The 24,118-nt window shown below is 35.7% G+C and overlaps 2 protein-coding genes across 2 annotated transcripts; both read right to left on the reverse strand.

Moving 5' to 3' along the window:
- Positions 1–8,143: 8,143 nt before the first annotated feature.
- LOC112829488 (olfactory receptor 8J2-like) lies at positions 8,144–9,090 on the reverse strand. The gene is given in 2 exon segments (XM_025879092.2): positions 8,144–8,634; positions 8,637–9,090. Coding segments are annotated over 2 exon segments (945 nt in total).
- Positions 9,091–16,146: 7,056 nt separating this feature from the next.
- On the reverse strand, positions 16,147–17,097 carry LOC112829463 (olfactory receptor 8K3-like). The gene has a single exon (XM_025879050.2). It carries the CDS (start codon positions 17,095–17,097, stop codon positions 16,147–16,149), a length of 951 nt encoding a protein of 316 aa, XP_025734835.2.
- Between the last annotated feature and the right edge of the window lie 7,021 nt (positions 17,098–24,118).

Here is a 24,118-nt window from a genome sequence, read left to right on the forward strand (position 1 = left end):
TCTCCCCCTCCGATTTCCCCCCTTCATTTTTCCCTTCCTACTATCTTTTTTTTTTTTTAACATACAATGTATTATTTGTTTCAGAAGTACAGGTCTGTGATTCATCAGGCTTACACAATTCACAGCGCTCACCATAGCACATACCATCCTGAATGTCTATCACCCAGCTACCCCATCCCTCCCACCCCCACCACTCCAGCAACCCTCAGTTTGTTTCCTGAGATTAAGAATTCCTCATATCAGTGAGATCATATGATACATGTCTTTGTCTGATTGACTTATTTCGCTTAGCTTAATACCCTCTAGTTCCTTCCATCCACATCATTGCAAATGGCAAGATTTCGGTTTTTCTTTTCTTTCTTTCTTTCTTTTTTTTTTGATGGCTGCATATTTTCCATTGCATATATATACAACATCTTTATCCATTCATCTGTCAATGGACATCTTGGCTCTTTCCACAGTTTGGCTATTGTGGACATTGCTGCTATAAACATTGGGATGCATGTACCCCTTTGGATCACTATATTTGTATCTTTGGGGTAAATACCCAGTAGTCCTGGGTTGTATGGTGGCTCTATTTTCAACTTTTTGAGGAACCTCCATACTGTTTTCCAGAGTGGCTGCACCAGCCTGCACTCTGTCCAACAGTGTAGGAGGTTTCCCCTTTCTCCACATCCCTGCCAACATCTGTCGTTTCCTGACTTGTTAATTTTAGCCATTCTGACTGGTGTGAGGTGGTATCTCATTGAGGTTTTGATTTGGATTTCCCCGATGCCGAGAGATGTTGAGCACTTTTTCATGTGTCTGTTGGCCATTTGGATGTCTTCTTTGGAAAAATGTCTGTTCATGTCTTCTGACCATTTCTTGATTGGATCATTTGTTCTTTGGGTGTTGAGTTTGATAAGTTCTTTTTAGATTTTGGATACTAGCCTTTTATCTGATATGTCATTTGCAAATATCTTCTCCCATTCTGTCGGTTGTCTTTTGGTTTTATTGACTGTTTCTTTTGGTTTTGTTGACTGTTTTTCTTTTGCTGTGCAAAAGTTTTTATCTTGATGAAATCCCAATAGTTCATTTTTGCCCTTGCTTCCCTTGCCTTTGGTGATGTTTCTAGGAAGAAGTTGCTGTGGCTGAGGTCGAAGAGTTTGCTGCCTCTGTTCTCCTTTAGGATTTTGAGGGACTCCTGTCTCACATCTAGGTCTCTCGAACATTTTGAATCTATTTTTGTGTGTGGTGTAAGGAAATGGTCCAGTTTCATTTTTCTGCATGTGGCTGTCCAATTTTCCCAACACCATTAGTTGAAGAGTCTGTCTTTTTTCCATTGGACATTCTTTCCTGCTTTGTTAAAGATGAGTTGACCATAGAGTTGAGGGTCCATTTCTGGGCTCTCTATTCTGTTCCATTGATTGATGTGTCTGTTTTTGTGCCAGTACCATACTGTCTTGATGATGACAGCTTTGAAATCCAGCTGAAGTCCAGAATTGTGAAGCCACCAGCTTTGCTTTTCTTTTTCAACATTCTTCTGGCTATTCGGGGTCTTTTCTGGTTCTATACAAATTTTAAGATTATTCCATTTCTTTGAAAAAAGTGGATCGTATTTTGATGGGGATTGCATTGAATGTGTAGATTGCTCTAGGTAGCATTGACATCTTCACAATATTTGTTCTTGCAATCCATGAGCATGGAAAGCTTTTCCAATTCTTTGTGTCTTCCTCAATTTCTTTCATGAGTATTTTATAGTTTTCTGAGTACAGATTCTTTGCCTCTTTGATTAGATTTATTTGTAGGTATCTTATGGTTTTGGGTGCACTTGTAAATGGGACCAACTCCTTAATTTCTCTTTCTTCTGTCTTCTTGGTGTATAGAAATGCAACTGATTTCTGTGCATTGATTTTATATCCTGCTACTTTACTGAATTCCTGTACGAGTTCTAGCAATTTTGGGGTGGTCTTTGGTTTTTCCACAAAAACTATCATATCATGTGCAAAGAGTGAGAGTTTGACTTCTTTGCCGATTTGGATGCCTTTTATTTCTTTTTGTTGTCTGATTACTGTGGCTAGGACTTCTAGTACTACGTTGAGTAGCAGTGGTAAGAGTGGACATCCCTACTGTGTTCCTCACCTCAGGGGAAAAGCTCTCAGTTTTTCCCCATTGAGAATGATATTTGCTGTGGGTTTTTCATAGATGGCTTTTATGATATTGAGGTATGTACCCTTATCCCTATATTCTGAGGAATTTTGATCAAGAAAGGATGCTGTTCTTTGTCAAATGCTGTTTCTGCATCTATGAAGAGGATCATATGATTCTTGTTCTTTCTTTTATTAATGTATTGTATCACATTGATTGGTTTGTGGATGTTGAACCAACCTTGCAAGACAGGGATAAATCCCACTTGGTCGTGGTGAATAAACCTTTTAATGTACTGTTGGATCCTATTGGCTAGTATTTTGGTGAGAATTTTTGCATCCATGTTCAGCAGGGATATTGGTTCTGTAGTTCTCCTTTTTGATGGGGTCTTTGTCTGGTTTTGGGATCAAGGCAATGCTGGCTTCATAAAACGGGTTTTCCTTCCATTTCTATTTTTTGGAACAGTTTCAGAATAGGTATTAATTATTTTTAAATGTTTGGTAGAATTCCCCTGGGACGCCATCTGACCCTGGGCTTTTTTTTTTGTTGGGAGCTTTTTTTTATGACTGCTTCATTTTCCTTACTGGTTATGGGTCTGTTCAGGTTTTCTATTTCTTCCTGGTTCAGTTTTGGTAGTTGATACATCTCTAGGAATGCATCCATTTCTTCCAGATTATCTAATTTGCTGGCATATAGTTGCTCATAATATATTCTTATAATTGTTTGTATTTCTTTGGTGTTGGTTGTGATCTCTCCTCTTTCATTCATGATTTTGTTGATTTGGGTCATTTCTCTTTTCTTTTTGATAAGTCTGGCCAGGGGTTTATCAATCTTGTTAATTCTTTCAAAGAACTGGCTCCTAGTTTTGTTGATCTGTTCTACTGTTCTTTTAGTTTCTATTTCATTGATTTCTGCTCTGATCTTTATTATTTCTCTTCTCCTGCTGGGTTTAGGCTTTATTTGCTGTTCTTTCTCCAGCTCCTTTAAGTGTAGGATTAGGTTGTGTATTTGAGACCTTTCTTGTTTCTTGAGAAAGGCTTGTATTGCTATATACTTTCCTCTTAGGACTGCCTCTGCTGCATCCCAAAGCTTTTGAACAGTTGTGTTTTCATTTTCACTTGTTTCCATGAATTTTTTTAATTCTTCTTTAATTTCCTGGTTGACCCATTTATTCTTTAGTAGGATGCTCTTTATCTTCCATGTATTTGAGTTCTTTCTGAGTTTCCTCTCGTGATTGAGTTCTAGTTTCAAAGCATTGTGCTCCAAAAATATGCAGGAAATGATCCCAATCTTTTGGTGCTAGTTGAGACCTGATTTGTGACCTAGGATGTGATCTATTCTGTAGAATATTCCATGGGCACTAGAGAGGAATGTGTATTCTGTTGCTTTGGGATGGGATGTTCTGAATATATCTGTGAAGTCCATTTGGTCCAGTGTGTCATTTAAAGTCTTTATTTCCTTGTTGATCTTTTGCTTAGATGATCTGTCCACTTCAGTGAGGGGGGTGTTAAAATCCCCTACTATTATTGTATTGTTTTCAATGTGTTTCTTTGATTTTGTTTTTAATTGGCTTATATAATGGTTGCTCCCATGTTAGGGGCATAGATATTTACAATTGTTAGATCTTCTTGTTGGATAGACCCTTTAAATATAATATATTGCCCTTCTTCATCTCTTATTATAGTCTTTGGTTTAAAATCTAATTTGTCTGATATAAGGATTTCCACCCCAGCTTTCTTTTAATGTCCATTAGCATGGTAAATTGCCCCCCCCCCCCACTTTCAATCTGGAGGTATCTTTGGGTCTAAAATGAGTCTCTTGCACACAGCATATCAATGGGTCTTGTTTTCTTATCCAACTCGATACCTTGTGTCTTTTGATTGAGGCATTTAGCCCATGTACATTCAGGGTAACTATTGAAAGATATGAATTTAGTGCTATTGTATTGCTTGTAAGATGACTGTTATTGTATATTGTCTGTGTTCCTTTCTGGTGTTTGTTACTTTTAGGCTCTCTCTTTGCTTAGAGGACCCCGTCAATATTTCTTGTAGGGCTGGTTTCATGTTTGCAAATTCCTTTAGTTTTTGTTTGTCCTGGAAGTTTTTCTCTCTCCTATTTTCAATGACAGCCTAGCTGGATATAGTATTCTTGGCTGCATAGTTTTCTCATTTAGTGCTCTGAATATATCATGCCAGTCCTTTCTAGTCTGCCAGGTCTCTGTGGATAGGTCTGTTGCCAATCTAATGTTTCTACCATTGTAGTTACAGACCTTTTGTCTTGAGCTGCTTTTAGGATTTTCTCTTTGTCTCTGAGACTGGTAAGTTTTACTATTAGATGTCGGGGTGTTGTCTTATTTTTTTTTTATTTTGAGGGGTTTCTCCTTGTCTCCTGGATTTTGATGCCTGTTTCCTTCCCCAAATTAGGGAAGTTCTCTGCTATAATTTATCCAATATACCTTCTACCCCTCTCTATTTTCTTCTTTTATTGGGATCCCAATTATTCTAATATTGTTTCATCTTATGGTATCTTTCTCTCTCGAATTCTGCCCTCGTGATCCAGTAGTTGTTTATCTCTCTTTTTCTCAGCTTCTTTATTCTCTATCATTTGGTCTTCTATATCACTAATTCTCTCTTCTGTCTCATTTATCCTAGCAGTTAGAGCCTCCATTTTTTATTGCACCTCATTAATAACCTTTTGATTTTGACTTGCTTAGATTTTAGTTTTTATTTCTCCAGAAAGGATTTCTTTAGTATCTTCCATGCTTTTTTCAAGCCCAGCTAGTATCTTTAAAATCATCATTCTGAACTCTAGTTCCAACATCTTACTAATGTCTGTATTGATTAGGTCCCTGGCAGTTGGTGTTGCCTCTTATCCTTGTTTTTGAGGTGAGTTTTTCTGTCTTGTCATTTTGTCCAGAGGAGAAAAGATGAATGAGAGAACAAGATGCTAACAGGGTAACTATGACCCCAGAAAAATATACACTAAACAAATTAGAAGAGACTTAAAACCAGGGTAAAAGTAAGGGAAAGAAAAGAAAAAGAAAAAGAAAAAGAAAAAAAATATGATCAAATATGATCAGGCTGTTGAATAGATCAGTGCTACATAGTAGATTTTGGGCATATTTTGGTCTGTTAGAAGAAACTGCCTCCCAATATTTTAAAGAAAGAAAAACTTATATATGTACAAAAATAAGGGTAAATATGATGAATATGATGGTAAAGATGAAAATTATAAAAGATTTTATAAAAGGAATTGATAAGAATTTGGTTGAAAAAAGAAAAAAGAGAAATGAAAAAAAAAAGGGGGTGGAGAGAATATGATCAGGCAGAAGACTAGAACAAAGCCATACTCTAGAGATTTAGGGTGTATTTTTGTCTGTTAGAAGAACTGTATCCCAAAATTTTTAAAGAGAACAACTTATATATATACCAAAAATAAGGTTAACTGCAATGAAGGGGTAGAATATGACTCTGAAAATGAAAAATAAAAAAAGATTTTTAAAAAAAGGATTTATAAGGTGTTGGTTGAAAAAGGGAAACAAAAAAATTAAAAAAAAACAATAGAAAAAGACAAAAAGAAAATTAAAAAAATTAACTTTGAAAGACTAAAGAATCAAGGGAAAAAAACCCATGAATTCTATGTGCTGTATTCCCATAGTGCTGGAGTTCTGCCATTCTCATTGATCGGTAAACTTGGTTTTGGCTGGCTTTTCTTGCTGATCTTCTGGGGTAGGGTCCTGTTGCATTGGTTCTCAAATGTCTTTGCCCGAGTTGGAATTGCACCTCCCTTTCCAGGGGCCTGGCTAAGTAATCTGCTCTAGTTTGCTCTCAGTAGGTTTTATTCCCTGCAAGTTTTCCGTACAGTTTTGGAGGACGAGAGTGAAAATGGCAGGCCTCCCACTCTCCCAACCCCAGAGGAGCCAAGAACTCGGGGCCCCACTCCTCAGTGTGCCCCCAGAGAAAAGCAATCATTCACTCCTGTCTCCCTGGTCTCCGGCCACACTCCATGCTCACCTGACCTGTGACCAAGCTTTTCTACCTCTGGCACACAACCCCGTGTACAGTCTCCAAACCCAGCAGACCCCTGCAGTGTGCTCCCACACCATTCCTTGGGGGGGAGGAAGGGGAACCTTCCCCTTCCCGGATCTGCCGCTTTTTGGGTCCCTGCTGGAAGAGCAGTGGCCAGACTGTGCAGCAGATCACGGTTTATGGCAACCCTGAGCTGAGAGCCCACTCCTCGGCTCCGTCTCTGCAGCTGTCTTCCCTGCATGGATACCTGGGAGCTCTGCCGCACTCAGGCATCCCTCGTCTTCCTGTGACCCTGAGGGTCCTGAGACCACACTGTCCTGCGAGGGTTCCACCCCCCACTTAGCCACTGGAGCCATGTCCCTCAGTGGAGCCAACTTCTAAAAGTTCCAATTTTGTGCTCCGCTGCTCTATCTCTTGTGGGTAGCAGATGATGGATGTTCCCTCCCCCGCCATCTATCTTCCCGAATATTGCCTCGGATTCACTTCTCTGCACATCCTACCTTCCAGAAAGTGGTCGCTTTTCTGTTCAGAGAGTTACTGTTATTCTTTTCTTTGATCTCCTGTTGAGTTCATAGGTGTTTAGAATGGTTTGATCCCTAGCTAGCTGAATTCCTGGGAGAAGATGAAATTTAGGTCTCCTACTCCTCTGCCATCTTGCTCTTCTATATCATATACTCTTATATATTTATAAGGAATAAAACATAAAATCCTTAAGGCTACTGCTATCAAGTTATTGCCAGTTATGTCTTTGTGACTTTTCTGCTTTTAGCTAGTTATTCTGCTTATTTAAAACTGTATCAAGGTATTAGCTAATGAAACTGACTGTCACAGTTCCTGTATTTGCCTTATTTCTGACTTCCCTGAAAATGTCATAAATCTACTTTATTTATGTATATAAATTTATTTATAAATGTCATATATAATCTATACATAAATTATATAGATTTATTTATAAATGTCATAAATCTATTTATTTATGTAGTCATTGCCTTACATAGCATGGCATTCCCCATCTCCCTCATGACATTGTATGTTAGCAGCATTTTGCATGTACAGACTGAAATAGGGCACAGAATGACAGTGACATTTATTTATTTATTTTGTTTATTTACTTATTTAGTTATTTATTTGCCCTGTTGTCTTTGAGACTTGGTATCACTTTAACTGCAAACACTTTGGTTTTTTTTCTTTTCACCTACTAACATTTTACTCCAAAATACTAAACAAAAATGTTAAAAGAGGTGATGTTTGCTGTTATGATTTTATAACACAGATAATTAACTCTACACAGCAGAGTTTCCTAGGAGAATATGATATGGAGAAAATTACTTTTATATCATATTGGGATAAATATCAACATTTTGCTTTTGTGTACATGTACCACATGAGAGGAATGAAACAATGGAATCCCCTTTCATACATTTTCTTCTGTTTTGCCACATGATCTGTTTCCATGTATACCTAAGCATTTTTTGTTTAGTTTTCATTTTCACCTAAAGTTTTCTCTTTGTTATAAATTTATGTAAGTACAAGATAAAAATGGATTCTAAAAGGTTAAGAAAATGAAAGATAAAATACAGGAAAATTAAAAGTAAAGCTTTTAATAGTTGAACAACAGGATCTATGGCAAGTAGGATGATCTGACTCAACCACATTCCAAGAAATCGTTCTCACATTCCTTCTTCAGCTCTTCGACTTTCTCTTCCTTGGCTAGAAATTACAAAAACCCAGTAGCCAGTTGTGTTGCAGTTTAAAATGTATTTGTTTTGAAAATTTTTTTACTACTTAAATAAGTATACTTTCTTTGGTCAACTAATACATCTTTGTATTAGGTAAAGTTGGGTATTTGAGGTCAGAGTAGAAAGGGTTAAGAGTTTCCCATTGAAAACCATAGAATTTATAACTTTGTATTGCCTCTGCATTTAGCAGGGATTAGCTTTTCAGGAGTAAATACAAATCCTTAAATGAAGACAACTGTAGCTTTAAATTTACATTAATTTGAAAGCCTGCCAAGGATTCTTTAGGAATCGCTTCATTGCATCCTTCACATCCTTGTTCCTTAGGCTGTATATGAGGGGATTCAGCATTGGTATCACTAGGGTGTAGAAGACAGAGGCCATTTTATCAGTATCTAATGAGTGGTTGGTCCTTTGTTGCAAATACATGAAAAGAAGGGTCCCATAGAACACAGTGACAGCCATCATGTGAGAGGCACAGGTGGAAAAGGCTTTTCGTCGGCCCTCTGAGGAACGTATCCTCAAAATGGCAAGGACAATGTTGAAGTAGGATGTTAGAACAATAATCATAGAGAAAAACAAATTGGTCCCTGCAGAGGTAAACACTACTATTTCTGGAATGTAGGTATCAGAACAAGACAATGCCAACAAAGGGACATTATCACAGTAAAAATGGTCTATTACATTGGAAGAACAGTATGACACGGAGAACACACAGGAGGAGACGGTCAGTGCTGTGTCAGACTGTAGAGGTATGTGAGGGACACCAGCCGTATGCAGATCCGTGGAGAGACCATCACCTTATACAGCAGGGGGTTGCAAATAGCCACGTAACGGTCATAGGCCATTGTGGCCAGCATGAAAATCTCACCAACAATGAAAACCAGGAACCCACCCAGCTGGGCTGCACAACCATAGTACGATATGGTTTTCTTTGAAACCAAGAGGTTTACCGGCATTTTTGGGGAAATGACAGTAGAATCGTCAAGACTGATGATAGCCAAATGCCTGAGGAAGAAGTACATGGGTGTTTGAAGCTGAGAGTCAACACTGGTGAGGGTGATGATGCCCAGGTTCCCTGCCATGGTCAGCCCATAGATGATCAGGAAAAGAAGGAAGAGTGGAATCTGGAGCTCTGGGCGATCTGAGACTCCCAGAAGAATGAATTCAGTCACCCGGGTGAGATTTTCTGAGGGCATTTATTTTGTTGTTCTCATCTTTTAATGGGGAAAATGAGAAAAGATGAATAGATGGCCAAGTCGATTTTTCTGATAGATGCTAGATTGTAGACTGTTTCATTTAAATTGTATAATTTTTGTTCACATGTAAAAGTGTCAGATTTTAATTGTATTTTTCCCAATCTTTTAACAAGATTCAGAAATACAAACTCTCTGGAGACCAATTTCAGGTTGTTAGAACTGTTATACCAAGCTATTAATTTTTCACTTCTGTGTTGAATGAAATTTACATTAGTTGAATATATATTAATCTACTATATTATATGCATTAATACTTATATGCATAAACATATTAATTGTAATGTTACATGACTTCATATTTACATATACATGCATATGCCTCTGTGTATGTTTGTATGTTCCCAATGATAAAAGATAGCTACATATAAGAAGTTGATGATCCAGAGTGACTTTCAGTTATTTTTTCCTTTGATGCCACAGGCTCTTCAGCCCGTACATTGTCTTCATCCTAAGGGATTTCAATATTTCTGCAGGAAATACTTTGAATATGTTGGGTTTTATCAGTTTCTACCATACCATGCTGCTTCTACTGCCCAGCAACAGACTACATCTCAGTAATCTTCTTTATTAGTGTCATTCAGAAACTGATCTTTTAAAGTTAATCACATATCCTTTCTTCTGCCAAATAAACTAGTCCTTTCTATCACTCATATCTACCTGCTCAGATGTTGCTTTATCATGGTCTTCTGGCAGCCTTTTCTTTTCTTCTTCTTTTTTTTTCCAGCTTGTACTTCTTTCTTTTAAATTGTTTAAAGCCTGTTTTGATGTTTTAAAAATATTACTTGTAGGTTTGATTTGCTCAAGTTTGATCACTTTGTTTTCCTTGTACAGAGAATATAGGGAGAAGAGTGTTAACATTATTCAATATGTAATGTACTCTGGGCCCAGGACTATGCTAGCCATTTCAAAATAATGATCTCATTATTCTGCAGGAGTGTCCTAGAAAATGAACATCATTATTTCTATGTCTGGTTGGACAGTTGAGGCTCAATGAGCCTAAGTCATTCAAAAAATCTATACAGGATATTGGTGAATGGTATGGTTTTATGGTTTTGCTTTGCTTTATGTGTTTTGTTTGCTTGTTTGTTTGGTCACTTGGTTGGTTGGCTGTTAGGCCACCAATTACTAGCTGTGTGATTTTTATCAAGTATTTATATATTCTTGTGTTGTGTGAATGTAATGAGATACTATACAAACACGGATTAGTACAGAGTCTGTTAATGAATGCAAAATAATTGGTACTAATAGTTCTTGTTATTAGCATGTTTTAAATGATTTTCTAATGTGGTTTCCTGTTTGTGTCCTAGTAACTCCTTCTCCCTCACTTAGGAGTTTCATGCTGAAATAGGAGTAGCAAGTAAATTATAATTTTACATATTCAAGTACCTGGAACACATGATATCTAGCTATTTATTTAACAAATCAGGTTGTGTTCTCCCATAAATTGATTGTTTCTTAAATCTGTGGTTTTAATTTTTCATACATCGACTATATGTCTGATGAGCTTATCTGACCATGTTACACTAAATAGCTCATGTCTCTTGTCCTATCACTGCATCTGAAAGGAAATGCACAGGTAAGCTTATGATAAAAGTCATTGTGGCAACCCTCACTTTAGAACAAAGCATTTCCTGAACAAAGCAGCTCAGTGCATGTTTTATTCTGAGATATCATATATTCAATAAATGTATCCTTAATTTAACAAAAACAAAAAAAAACACAGCAACAGTAATTATGGATTATGCTCTATGAACTTGTGCAATTAGGTTTTGAAAAGAATATATTTGCATATATCCTTCTTATCAATTCCTTTTTCTATTGAAATATTACTATTGGCAAAGGTAGGGTTATTCTTCATTTTGGTAAGTATATGTTACAAAAAAGTTATTTTGATTTTTACATGTAGGTTTTTTTCAAATTAGTTTCTGAAAAGAAATATTTCATAATTCTACCAAATAAGCAATTCTCAGTTAAAAAAAAAAACTTTTAAAGATATACTTAATGTTAGTCATTTTATGGTACAATTTGGCTGAGAAATAATATGCATATTAGTTTTTAAATATCTTCTGTAATGATTTCAAGAGTATATTCCATTGTTCTCTAACAATAGAATTTTATCTTAAATTTATTTACAAATGGGCTATGTTAGGGACAAACGGCAGCTTCTTCTGTGCTCTCAGCATCCAGTAGCAACATACAAACTGTTGGCTCCACAGACTCTTTCTATCATAGGTTTTTTCCCCTGGACAATGTGAACATGAAGAATGGGAGAAACTTATTTTTCTTGATGTTTAGCAATTTAGTAGGTCTTTCTTGGAAAAGACCTCTCATATTTCAAAGACACTTAAGTGGCTTCCTATCTGTTTCTTAAATTCCATGAACGCTACCTCAGAAACTATTAATACACTGTATGTTAATTAATTGAATTTAAATAAAATACAATTTTAAAAAAAGGAAGTTCCTATATGATATAGAGTGCTTTCTGAAACATCAATTCTGTCAGCTAAGGCAGAATGCATTCTTCTTTATCTTAAGGTGAAATAGAATGCTCATATGACTCTTTGTCGTTCTGTAGAAATGCTCACAAGGTTGAATTTTTCAGCAGGGATGCTGGACACCACAGTTTGAGTCATTGAACCTACCTGTCCAGAGATCTGCTGAGACCCACTGCAAAGGTTTTGCAAGAGGCACACTGAGGAGTTTTACAAGTGTCTGAAGTTTCCAAAGACCTGCACACTGAAATAAGCTTGTATACGAACCCAGGCCCCACACATGAAAACAGGAATTCTCAGATGAAGTTCTGACTCCTGAGGGAAAGAAAGACCAATTATGCAAGTCTCACACGATTACACCCACAGAGGGAAAATACAAGGATAGCCTAGGGATATGCTTAGATGATCCTACTGAGTAACAATCTTGTGCAATGATTCCACCCTTTGTGTGTTTGTTTTGAATTGTGCCCTGTAATGTTTGGGAAGTGTGGCTCCACTCCTCCTCGGGTAGAGAAAATCCAATAGGTAGAAAACCCAGGATTCTCGCCCCAATGTTCCATTTTACTGTGAATATTGAGAATAGAACTGAAGGCAAAGCCTCCATTCTGATCAAGAACAAGCCCTGGTGTATCTGTCATAAGATTCAGATGACATACAGCATAAATTCAAAATGTGCGTGGTTGTAAGAAGACTAAATTTCAATTATTTTAGTGACATTTGGAAGGAACCCATCATATACCTGCTCCTATTCCTTTTTTTAATTAAAATTATTTGATGGAAAATACATTTTTCATATGATATTGTGATCTTTCCTCATGCATGTAAAAATATTGTAATTAAATATTGATAACATTTTTGTTTTACTTCTTGTGAGGAATTTTCTAGTCTGTAAGCTTTATCAATGAAAAGGGAATGACTAAATAGTTTGTCTTTGTATTAAAGCTTCTAAAATAATACCCAGGAAAGAGTAGGTGTTCAAAATATATTTGCTAACTTACTGACTGATATAATGAATGATGAATAAGTGAATGAGTGAATATAATATCCATCTTAAAATTCTGAAATAAAATATGAGGTTTTGTCTTCAGCTCTGCCATCTATGTTTAATGTGATTTTATCTTTGATAAACAGTGACAGCTTATCATTCTCTACAATATTCACTACTTTAGGGCAAGACACACTGTTCCTTCTTCATCCCGGTGTTCCTAATACCTACCGTGAGTGTGGCACATTCTAGGCTTTACCATTTTTGAAGTAACAGACAAATTGTGGGCCATAAAGTGGAAATAACAAAGATTTTTATACATCTTAAGTTATTCAACACAATGAATTGAGATCCTTGAGGTTCTTTCCAAAGTCTGAGTATCCACAAGAAGTTTGTATTGTTGCTTCCTCTGTAAAGTCATGTGGTCAATGATAGTCAGTACCCTGCTCAGTTAACAAGACTTTATCCCATCATCAGCTCTGCCAACTTCCCTATCTATTTAGCATTCCCACAGTTTTGTAAAATTAAAAATAAAATAAAATTAAAACCCCATGTGTATGGGGTTTTAGTATTGTGGTTTTATTTTATATTATTCTAATGCTGAATGAAATTGAGAACATTTTCATATGTTTAATGGCTATTAAGATATTTTCTTTTGAAACATGGTGATTAATATCTTTGTCACCTTTGAATTGTATTTCATGTCAACTATTTTATTTATGGATTTGTAGGACTTATTTTTATATTTTCCACATGAGTCCCTTGTCAGCTCTCTGTCTGATTCTGTAGGTCTAATAACAGTATCCTCTCCCACTATGAGAGTTTCCTTTTCACACTATTAATTTTGATGAACAGAATTTCTTAAAACAGTTCAATTGATCTTTAGATAGCTATTGTTTTGTGTGTTCTGTTTAAAATGTTGTACATATTTCTATATTACAAAGATGTCCCACTATATTTTCCTTTTAAATGTTGTTTGCGGGGCGCCTGGGTGGCTCAGTTGTTAAGCGTCTGCCTTTGGCTCAGGTCATGGTCCCAGGGTCCTGGGATTGAGCCCCGCATTGGGCTCCCTGTTCACCAGGAAGCCTGCTTCTCCCTCTCCCACTCCCCCTGCTTGTGTTCCCTCTCTCGCTGTGTCTCTCTCTGTCAAATAAATAAAATCTTAAAAAAAATATATAAATGTTGTTTGCATTTCACATTTAGATCTTTAATACAAGTAGAATTGACCCTGTATAGGACCTAGGTATGTGTCAAGATTCTTTTTTTTCTCAAAATAAATATATAAATTACCTAATAGCATTTATTGAAAAGATGGTTCTTTTTCTTTTCGAAAATAGTGATGCATCTATCATATCCTAGGTGACAATGTACGTGTGAATCTCTTTCTGTAGTCATCATTCTATTCCATTGATCAATTAGTCTGATTTCTGTAAAATGTTTTCTTTCTTTTTTTTATTGAAGTGCAGTTGACACACAATATTACATTAGTTTCATATGCACAACATAATGAATCAACATGTTTGTACATTATGTTATGCCCACCATAAGTGCAGTTGCCATCTGTCACCATACAAAGCTATTATAATACCATCGACCATATGTCCTATGTTGTATCTTTTATCATGTAACTCACTCATTCCAAAACTGGAAGTCTGTATCTTTCATTCCCCCTCACCCATTTATCCCTTCCCTGTAGTCCCTTCCCCTTCAGTAGCCATCAGTTTGTTCTTGGTATTTATGAGTCTGTTTCTGTTTTTTTGTTTGTCTGTTTTGTTTTTTAGATTACATATATAAGTGAATTCATGTGGTATTTGTATTTCTCTGTCTAACTTCTTTCACCTTCCATAATGCCCTCTATGTTCATCTGTGTTGCCACAAATGGCAAGAGCTCATTCTTTTTTATGGCTGAGTAATATTCCATTGTGTATATATTCCACATCTTTTTTATCCATTTATCTGTCAAGGGCTATTTGGGCTGCTTCTGTATCTTGGTCACTGTAAATAATGTTGCAATGAACCATAAGGGTGCATATTATCTTTTTGAATTTGCGTTTTTATGTTCTTGGGGTAAATACCCAGTAGTGAAATTATTGGATCATATGGTACATCGATTTTTAATTTTTAGAGGAACATCCATCCTACTTCCTTCGGGGCTTTACCAATTAGGACAATGTTTTCTTAATTACTATAGCTTTGTAATAGGTCATGAAATCTGGTGGTGTAACTCCTGCAACTTTATTCTCTTTCTACAAGACTATCTTTAACTTTTTGGCATTTTGCCTTGCCTAATAAATTTTAGAATCAGCTTCCATCATTCTAAAAGAAAGAAAAAACGACAAAGAAGGAATGAAGAAAGGAAGAATTGTTTTAAAAAATAGTTTTAAAAAATAATTTTTAAAAATCATCTAGCTTTATTAAAGGAATTGATATCTGTTATTGGAAACCTCTGTGTTCTTTATTCTTTAAAGATATTCTGGAACCTTTGCATTTCCACATAATTCTTAAAATCAATTTGATTATTAAAAATACTATTGGATTTTTGATTTTTGCTGCACTAAAAGCATAGAATAATTTAGGGAGGACGAACCCCATCACACCACATTTATTTCATCTAAACAATGGTATGGTTTTTGCTACATTTATGTCTTCCTTAATAATTCAGCAATGGTTTTGTAGTTCCTAGCAAACAATCATGAAAATCCTTCATTACAATTTTCCCTAGTTATTTCAGTTTTTATTTCTAGTAAAACCAATAGTTTAAAATTATATTTTTTCCTGTTTTTTGTTAATGTATAGCAAAAAACAAAACAAACAAACAACAAACAACAACAACAAAACCACCATGGATCTCTTATATGCTGGCTTTATATGCACCAATCTTGAAAAGTTCATTTTTTATTTCTAGTGTTTCAGGATAAGAGTATTTTGGAATTTTTACTCTACATACTTATGCCACCTGAAAATAATCACACTTTTATTTCTGCTTCCCCAAGCTTATACAGGTTCACATATCATTATTTAACAAATTCTGAGAAGCTATCCACCACAAGGGGATGTTAAAGTGTCATTCAAACAGGTAGTGTTGATTATTCATTGATGTGTATATTCCCTCTCCAAAAACAGTAAGTGCCATCTCTATGCCATATGCCAGTGTGGTAGGCACTGGAATTTATTTAATATTTAATAAACGCACAAAAAAAAACTTTCAAAAAAGATTATCTAAGCAGAGGTATATTTTAAACAAAACAAACCAAAGCTTGTCTTCATTTGCAACATAAGTACTTGGCAATGTGAAAACAGTGGTCTAGACTTCAGTCTCTTGTGCTGAAACAAGAAGAATGATCAACCAAAGTTGGTAATAGAAGGATGATCACTACTGAAACATCTATAAGGTGAAAATAAGAGAAATATTTTGAGGTGTTCATGACTTTTTACACATTACTCCATTATAAGGCCTATGTCAAATAATAAACAGTAGTCTATAACCTAATTTATTGAAAACATAATCTATATTGCATTCTACATAGGTAGTTTGTGCAGATTTTTCCATATCCTACGCAGGGCACCTTTTACTTCTTTGTTCCTCAAGCTGTAGATCATGGGATTCAGCATAGGTATTATCAAAGTATAAAATACAGAGGCAATTTTATCAGTGTCAAAAGAATGACTGGATTTGGGCTGCACATACATGAAGAATAGTGTTGCATATAATACAATGACCACTGTCAGGTGAGATCCACAGGTGGAGAAGGCCTTGTGCCTGCCCTCTGCAGAGTTCATCCTGAGGATGGCCATTAGGATCAGGATGTAGGACACAAGCACTATCACAAGGGAGGAAACCAAATTGAATGCTGAAAAGATCAATATTATCAACTCAATGTCATGTGTGCTTGAGCACAGCAAAGTTAATAAGGGAAGACTGTCACAGTAAAAATGTCTAATGACATTATGGCCACAGAAGGATGACATAAAAATCTTTATGGTAATTATCAGAGAAAGAAAGGCACTGTAGACATAAGGGACTGCTACCAGCACCCAGCACACCCTCTGTGACATAACAATCACGTAGAGCAGAGGGTTACAGATGGCCACATAGCGGTCATAGGCCATTGCTGACAGAATGAATAGCTCACTGATGATGAACAAGATGAAGAAAGCCAGCTGCGTAGCACACCAGTTATAGGGAATTGTATTTTGGTTAGTTATAAAGTTTACCAGCATTTTGGGTCCCACAGCTGATGAATAACCAAGATCAATGAAAGCCAGGTGTCTGAGGAAGAAGTACATGGGTGTTTGAAGCCTGGAGTCCACCTCGGTGAGGATGATCATGCCCAGGTTGCCCACCACTGAGACTGTGTAGATGATGAGGAAAATCCCAAAGAAGGGAGCTTGCAGCTCAGGATGATCTGTGATTCCCATTAGGCTGAATTCTGTTAGCACTGTTAGATTTTGTTTGTTCATCCAGGCCATTAAGGAAAATTGCTGTGGGTACAACCATCACAAGAATCACTGAGTTTCAGGAGACAACATCTGTTGACATTTTAGGAGGCAAAGCCATTATCGGTGAGATAAATCTAATTTTTAGATGAGTTGACTTAAAGTTATACTCACCTCCATCACCGAACCTGGAACCAAATGTTGAATGTGTTATAACCTAAAGTATATGGTAGCCATTTTATTTTTTGTGCCACATGCTGGCTATCATTATCAAGTCAATACAATCTCTTTATGGTCTGTCAACAATGTATCATTAGTAATGTTTGGTCTTGAGTGGAAATCCTGATATCTTTCTAGAAATGGTTTTTACTTAAACTACCTATAATTGGTTAAAACATTTCATACTTAAGAAATAATTATAATAAAAGTAATAGCCCTCCACTTGCCCTTTTGTCCCAACCTATAATGAAAACCATGACTAACTCATTTAGTAGACTTTGATTTACTTTTCTCATTATAACTCTACATATCTAATAGCATTCTCATCCTACCATTCATTTCATTTTTAAAACTGTATTTTCATTCCACTATGCTTTTATGAGTTTTAAACAGTATTTACGATGTTTTTCTAATGATAGACAATAATTTATCTCTTTTGCAGAAGTCCCCAACTATTGTATTCTATTGTAGATAAATAACTTTTATTTTCTGTAGAGTAGTGCACGTGAAAATTCAGCAGTTAGGTGTTGATTGTTTTCAGTTTATGATTATTGCTATGTTGCATACCAAGTAAGGCCTGTCTCTATAAGTTATTCAGTATAAGACAAAACAATTAGTTGTCATTCCCACATGTGCTTTGACCTTACCACTAATATCTCTGATGTAGGCTTAATGTGAATATATCTTTCCAGTATATTTAAGGCAGATAAAAATTATTAAAATGTATTTGTTAAGGTATCTCCTAAAATTATCCAGTAAATTACTATCAATATATTTATACAACAAAGAGAAATATCACCCCAAAATAGGGAGTGCTATCTCAAATGCATTAGAGGCTGGCAAAAACACTGCATGAAGTACATGAATGAAAGACAAAGTATTAGGGAATGAGGGGAAAGAGATATGGCATGATTTATTAGAAATACTTAAATCTTATTTTTTTAAATGACATGGACAAGGATAAATGATTATTTGAACCAGATAAACCTGGGCATATCATTGCTAGAAATGGAGTACATTTACTATATTTTAATTGAATACTCTTCTTATACCTTTATTTCATCTTTCATCAAGTATACATGAAATGTTTTGTGTTAACATATTTTATTTAAGGATTACACTTAATCTACCTCTACTTTTCCAACTCTTTTCTCCTTCAGATTGTTTTTAAAGGCAGGTGCTTCCAAACTTTCATGGGAAAAAATTATCTAATTTGATTATAAACTCTTCTAGAGTATAAAAAATGAGGACTATGTTGTGACTCATTCTAGGAGGCCCAAAATTCTGATTTATATATTTAAAAAACCCATTATATATACAGGCCTATAATTTCACTTATTTAGATGTATAACCCTAAACAATATTAATATATCTTTGATATCAATTTTTAAAAGTATAAGAATTATAAAACACTTGTTTAAGCTGTATTGATCCCATTTTTGGCTGGACAGTTTAATTTTGGAAAATCTGTAGTCAGAATTCACCACAGTATCAAAGTGAATTAGAAAAAGATAAGCATTTGAACAGATGAAGAAGTAATACTATTTAGAATGGACAAAAGTGATAAAAGTTAAGAATAAAAGGGAAATTCTATAATGATAAGATATCTTATAAAAACCGACTGAACCTACTTCTAAAAAAAGAAAAATTAAAACTTTTTTTGGAAACATTCTATAAGTCCTAAATAAGTTGATAGGAATACTATGTTCCTGGATTGCACAATCTGTTTTGACGATATGCCACGTCTGCTGAATTTAGTCTATGCCTTCAATGCCTTTACAATAAAAAATCACTAAGGAAATTTGTAGGATTTGACAATGACTTCAAATGCATTTAGGAAATGCAAACACTAAAGAAGAAGCAAGACACTTTTGAAAAGACCTATACTACTAGATAATAAAATGTATAAACCTGGAGTTCTTGAGACAATATGGCATACTTACATCAGTGGAAAAGAACAGGGACCTCAGGAAAGGACTCATGAATGTATAGAACTGTAGTGTACAACAGAAGTGGCATGTTAGGACAGGCATGAAAAAATGGTCTATTCAATGGAGCTGGAGAAAGTGATTGTCTCTATAGAGAATGATGAAATTGGATGTTTCATTCATCCATATAAAAATCAACCCTAGACTGGTCAAGGACTTAATGTCATAAGAAAATGTTAAACTTTATAACCTCAAAACCTGGAATCTCTGGGTGCTTTAAATAAACAGAAATTTCCAAAAAATAGAATAGAAATCCAATATTAATTGGGCAGATAAAACTACATAAATTTGCTTTATCCAAAAATCTATTCAAATTAACAAAATATTTACAGCAAAGCAATAACAAATATTCATTAGCAGCAGCCAAACAAATGACAAAGTCTAATGCCTTAAGCTACAAAAATTGTACCCAAAGAAAGGACTTCCACAGCAGTTTATACAGTTCGGTAAACCACTTCATCCCAAAATCCATTTTATTGTGATTTTGCAAATCCCTGGCATTCTTCCAAAACTCAATTGAATAAATATTTATGTGGCCCTGTCCCCACCAGTCCTACCCAAGCACTGCCTGGAAGAGAAACAAGGAAATTGAGCATCAAACCTGACTCTTCTCAAATGGAAGCAGAAACTCCAGAGCTGTATGAGGACCTGGAGCCCAAAGATGTCCTCTTGTGCAAATGCAAACATTCAACCTCAACTAAATATTCTATAACATTTTGTAAATAACCTCAACTGAGGCAAATGGATTGTTCAAATTGAGAACATTGCACTCCTATCAAAAGGAGGGAGAAAGACAGAGAGGGAAAGAAAGAGGAGGATTCTAAGTTGAGCTTGCAAAAATGCTTACTCCCCCTTCACCACGTTTATTGTCTAGAATCTCTATATAAATATAGAAATAGTAACAAATAGAAATGAGGTCCCTTACCACCTCAAAGAACATACTAATAGTGGTAAACGTATATCATTACTCCAGAAAACCTAGTTATGAAAAGAGATAATTAATATGCATGATGTAATGTACTGAGTCTGGCATTGATGACTATACTCATAACTGTCATTTAAATGGAAGGTAGGTATCAAAAATCATCACTGCAGCTAATCTAGTGATCATTATAATCAGTGGCATCTACTCACCTTAAATGAGGACTGGCTTCCTGTTCCCCTGTGTGTTTACCCATTTGACTGCTGTCAGAAGAATTTATGCTCATCTCCTCTCTGAGACACTCCCCTGGGAGCCTGATTGCAATTCTTGGTTATTCCCAAAGCATCTAAGAGCAGGAAATGGTGCCACTGGTCTTTGCTAATTATTCAGAGTAACTTTGATTTCCCTGTTGAGGAAATGTCTTTTTATATATACAGTTCACCTGCTTTCCTTAGTTGTTATTTTTATTGTATTCAGTCAAATATCTGGATTTAAGTAGATTTTTCTTAGATACTTTAATCATCTATCAATTATATAAACTTTCAGCATTTTCCACAAAGGCTTCTTCCATATTTTATATCTGAGGATAAAAACTAAACTCTTTAAACATGTCCTGTAGTATGTTAGAAGATTCAGAAGGAATAATAATTATGAATATGTGTATAACTCCTATTTTTATTTCTTTTTCTAATCTAAGGGACTAAATTGAGTTAATGATACCCTAATTCCACATCCCATGTGAATGCTCAGTACTAATTTCCCATGTCTACTTCTATTTCTCTTTGCCAAATAGGTATGTACCTCTTTTACAAAAGTTGATATATGTCCTTAACATGGAATATAGTTTTATAAAGTAAATATATATTTTAAAGTACACAACATTTTGTAAAGCTCATTCTGATATCTAAAAGTTCTCACTCAACTATATGTTTTTGAAACCATATTCATTTTATTACATGCATACCAATATTTTGCTAACTTTTATTTTAATAAAATTGCTAGAATCTGATTCTACCGCCATTGACTATATGAATGAAAGACAAAGTAATAGGAACCAAAGGGAAATAGATATGGCATGATTTATTTGAAGTATCTAAATTTTGTCTGTTTAAATGTACATGGACAGGGCAGGAGTCCAAGATGCCAGAGGAGTAGGAGACCTTAATTTCTTCTGGACCCAAGAATTCTGCTAGGTAGCTATCAAACCATTCTGAACACCTGCAAACTCAACCAGAGATCGATGAAAAGAATAGCTGCAAGTCTACAAATAGAAAAGTGATCACTTTCTGCAAGACTGACAAGACAGAAAAAACCTCAATAAAGAGAACAAGAGGCAGTACTGACTGCCAGGGACCTAATAAATATGGACATTAGTAAGATGTTGGAACTAGAGTTCAGAATAATGATTATAAAGATACGAGCTGGGCTTGAAATAAGCATAGAAGACACTAGAGAATCCCTTTCTGGAGAAAAAAAGAACTAAAATCTAACCAAGTTGAAATAAAAAAGGCTATTAATGAGATGCAATAAGAAATGGAGGCTCTAACTGCTTGGATAAATGAGGCAGAAGAGAGAATTAGTGACTAGAAGACCAAATGATGGAGAATAAAGAAGCTGAGAAAAAGAGAGATAAACAACTACTAGAACACGAGGGGAGAATCGAGAGATAAGTGATACCATAAAGCAAAACAATATTAGAATAATTGGGATCCCCAAACAAGATGAAAGAGAGAGGGGGGCAGAAGGTATATTAGAGCAATGATAGCAGAGAACTTCCCTAATCTGGGGAAGGAAACAGGCATCAACATCCAGGAGGCACAGAGAACCAGCCCCCCAAAATCAATAAAAATTGGTCAACTCCCTGACACATAATAGTGAAACTTACAAATCTCAGAGACAAAGAGAGAATCCTGAAAGCAGCTCAGGACAAGAGGTCTGTAACCTACAAGGGTAGAAACATTAGATTGACAGCAGACCTATCCATGGAGACTCCTAGGCCAGAAAGGACTGGCATGATATATTTAGGGTACTAAACAAGAAAAATACGTAACCAAAAATAATTTATCCAGCTAGGATGTCATTCAAGATAGAAGGGGTGATAAAAAAAACTTCCAAGACAAACAGAAACTAAAAGAATTTGCGATCACCAAACCAGCCTACAAGAAATGTTGGAAGGGGTCCTCTAAGCAAAGAGAGAGCCCAAAAGTAACATAGACTGGCAACTAACAGAGACAATATACAATAAAAGTCACCTTACAGGCAATACAATGGCACTAAGTTCGTATCTTTCAATAGTTACCCAGAATGTAAATAGGCTAAATGCCCCAATCAAAAGACACAGGGTATCAGATTGGATAAACAAAGCAAGATCCACCAATATGTTGTCTGCAAGAGACTCATTTTAGACCTAAAGACACCTCCAGATTTAAAGTGAGGGGGTGGAAAACTATTTATCATGCTAATGGACATCAAAGGAAAGCTGGGGTTGCAATCCTTATATCAAACGAATTAGATTTTAAACCAAAGACTGTAATAAGAGATGAGGAAAGACACTATATCATAATTTAAGGGTCTATCCAACAGGAAGATCTCATAATTATAAATATTTATGCCCCTAGCAAGGGTGCAGCCAATTATAGCCAATTAATAACAAAATCAAGGAACACATAGATAATAATACAATAATAGTAAGGTACCTGCACTGCAATGGACAGATCATCCAGGAAGAAGGTCAACAAGGAAATGAGGGCTTTGAATGACAAACTGGACCAAATGGACTTCACAGATACATTCAGAATATTTCACCCCAAAGCAAGAGAATACACATTCTTCTCGAGTATACATGGAACACTCTCCAGAATAGATCACATCCTGGGTCACAAGTCAGGTCTCAACCAGTACCAAAAGATTGGGATCATTCCCTGCATATTTTTGGGCCACAATGCTTTGAAACTGGAACTTGATCACAAGATGAAAGTTGGAAAGAACTCAAATACATGGAGGCTAAAGAGCATCCTATTAAAGAATGAATGGGTCAACCAGGAAATTAAAGAAGAATTAAAAAATTTCATGGAAACCAATGAAAATGAAAACACAACTGTTCGAAATCTTGGGGATGCAGCATAGGTGGTCCTAAGAGGGAAGTATATGCCAGTACAAGTCTTGCTCAAGAAACAAGAAAGGTCTTAAATACACAACCTAATCCTACACCTAAAGGAACTATAGAAAAAACAGCAAATAAAACCTAAACCCAGCAGGAGAAGAGAAATAATAAATTTTAGAGCAGAAATCAATGAAATAGAAACCAAAAGAACTGAATAGATCAATGAAACTAGGAGCTGGTTGTTTGAAAGAATTAATAAAATTGATAAATTCCCGGCCAGACTTATCAAAAAAGAAAGGAGAAAGGACCCAATTAAATAAAATCATGAATGGAAGAGGAGAGATCATAACCAACACCAAAGAAATACAATTATAAGAACATATTATGAGCAACTATTTGCCGACAAATTAGGCAATCTGGAAGAAATGGATGCATTCCTAGAGACTTATAAACTACTAAAACTGAACCAGGAAGAAATAGAAAACCTGAACAGACCCATAACCAGCAAGAAATTGAAGCAGTAATCAAAAATATCCTAATAAACAAGAGCCCAGGGTCAAATGGCTTCCCAGGGGAATTCTACCAAACATTTAAAAAATTAATACCTGGGACACCTGGATGGCTCAGTCGGTTAAGCATCTGTCTTTGGCTCAGGTCATGGTCTCAGGACCCTGGGATTGAGTCCCATATTGGGATCCTTGCTCAGCGGGGAGCCTGTTCTCCCTCTGCCTGCTGTTCGCTCTGCTTGTGCTCTCTCTCTCTCTCTCTTTCTGACAAATAAATAAATAATAAATAAATAAGTAAATAAAATCTTTAAAAAAA

The sequence above is a fragment of the Callorhinus ursinus genome, unplaced genomic scaffold (assembly GCF_003265705.2).
Source record: "Callorhinus ursinus isolate GAN/ISIS: 27379988/994484 unplaced genomic scaffold, GSC_fseal_2.0 scaffold21, whole genome shotgun sequence".
Classification (NCBI taxonomy): Eukaryota; Metazoa; Chordata; class Mammalia; order Carnivora; family Otariidae; genus Callorhinus; species Callorhinus ursinus.

Excerpts from the sequence above, each read along its gene's own strand:
- LOC112829463 (XM_025879050.2), bottom strand. The coding sequence starts at position 17,097 with ATGGCCTGGATGAACAAACAAAATCTAACAGTGCTAACAGAATTCAGC.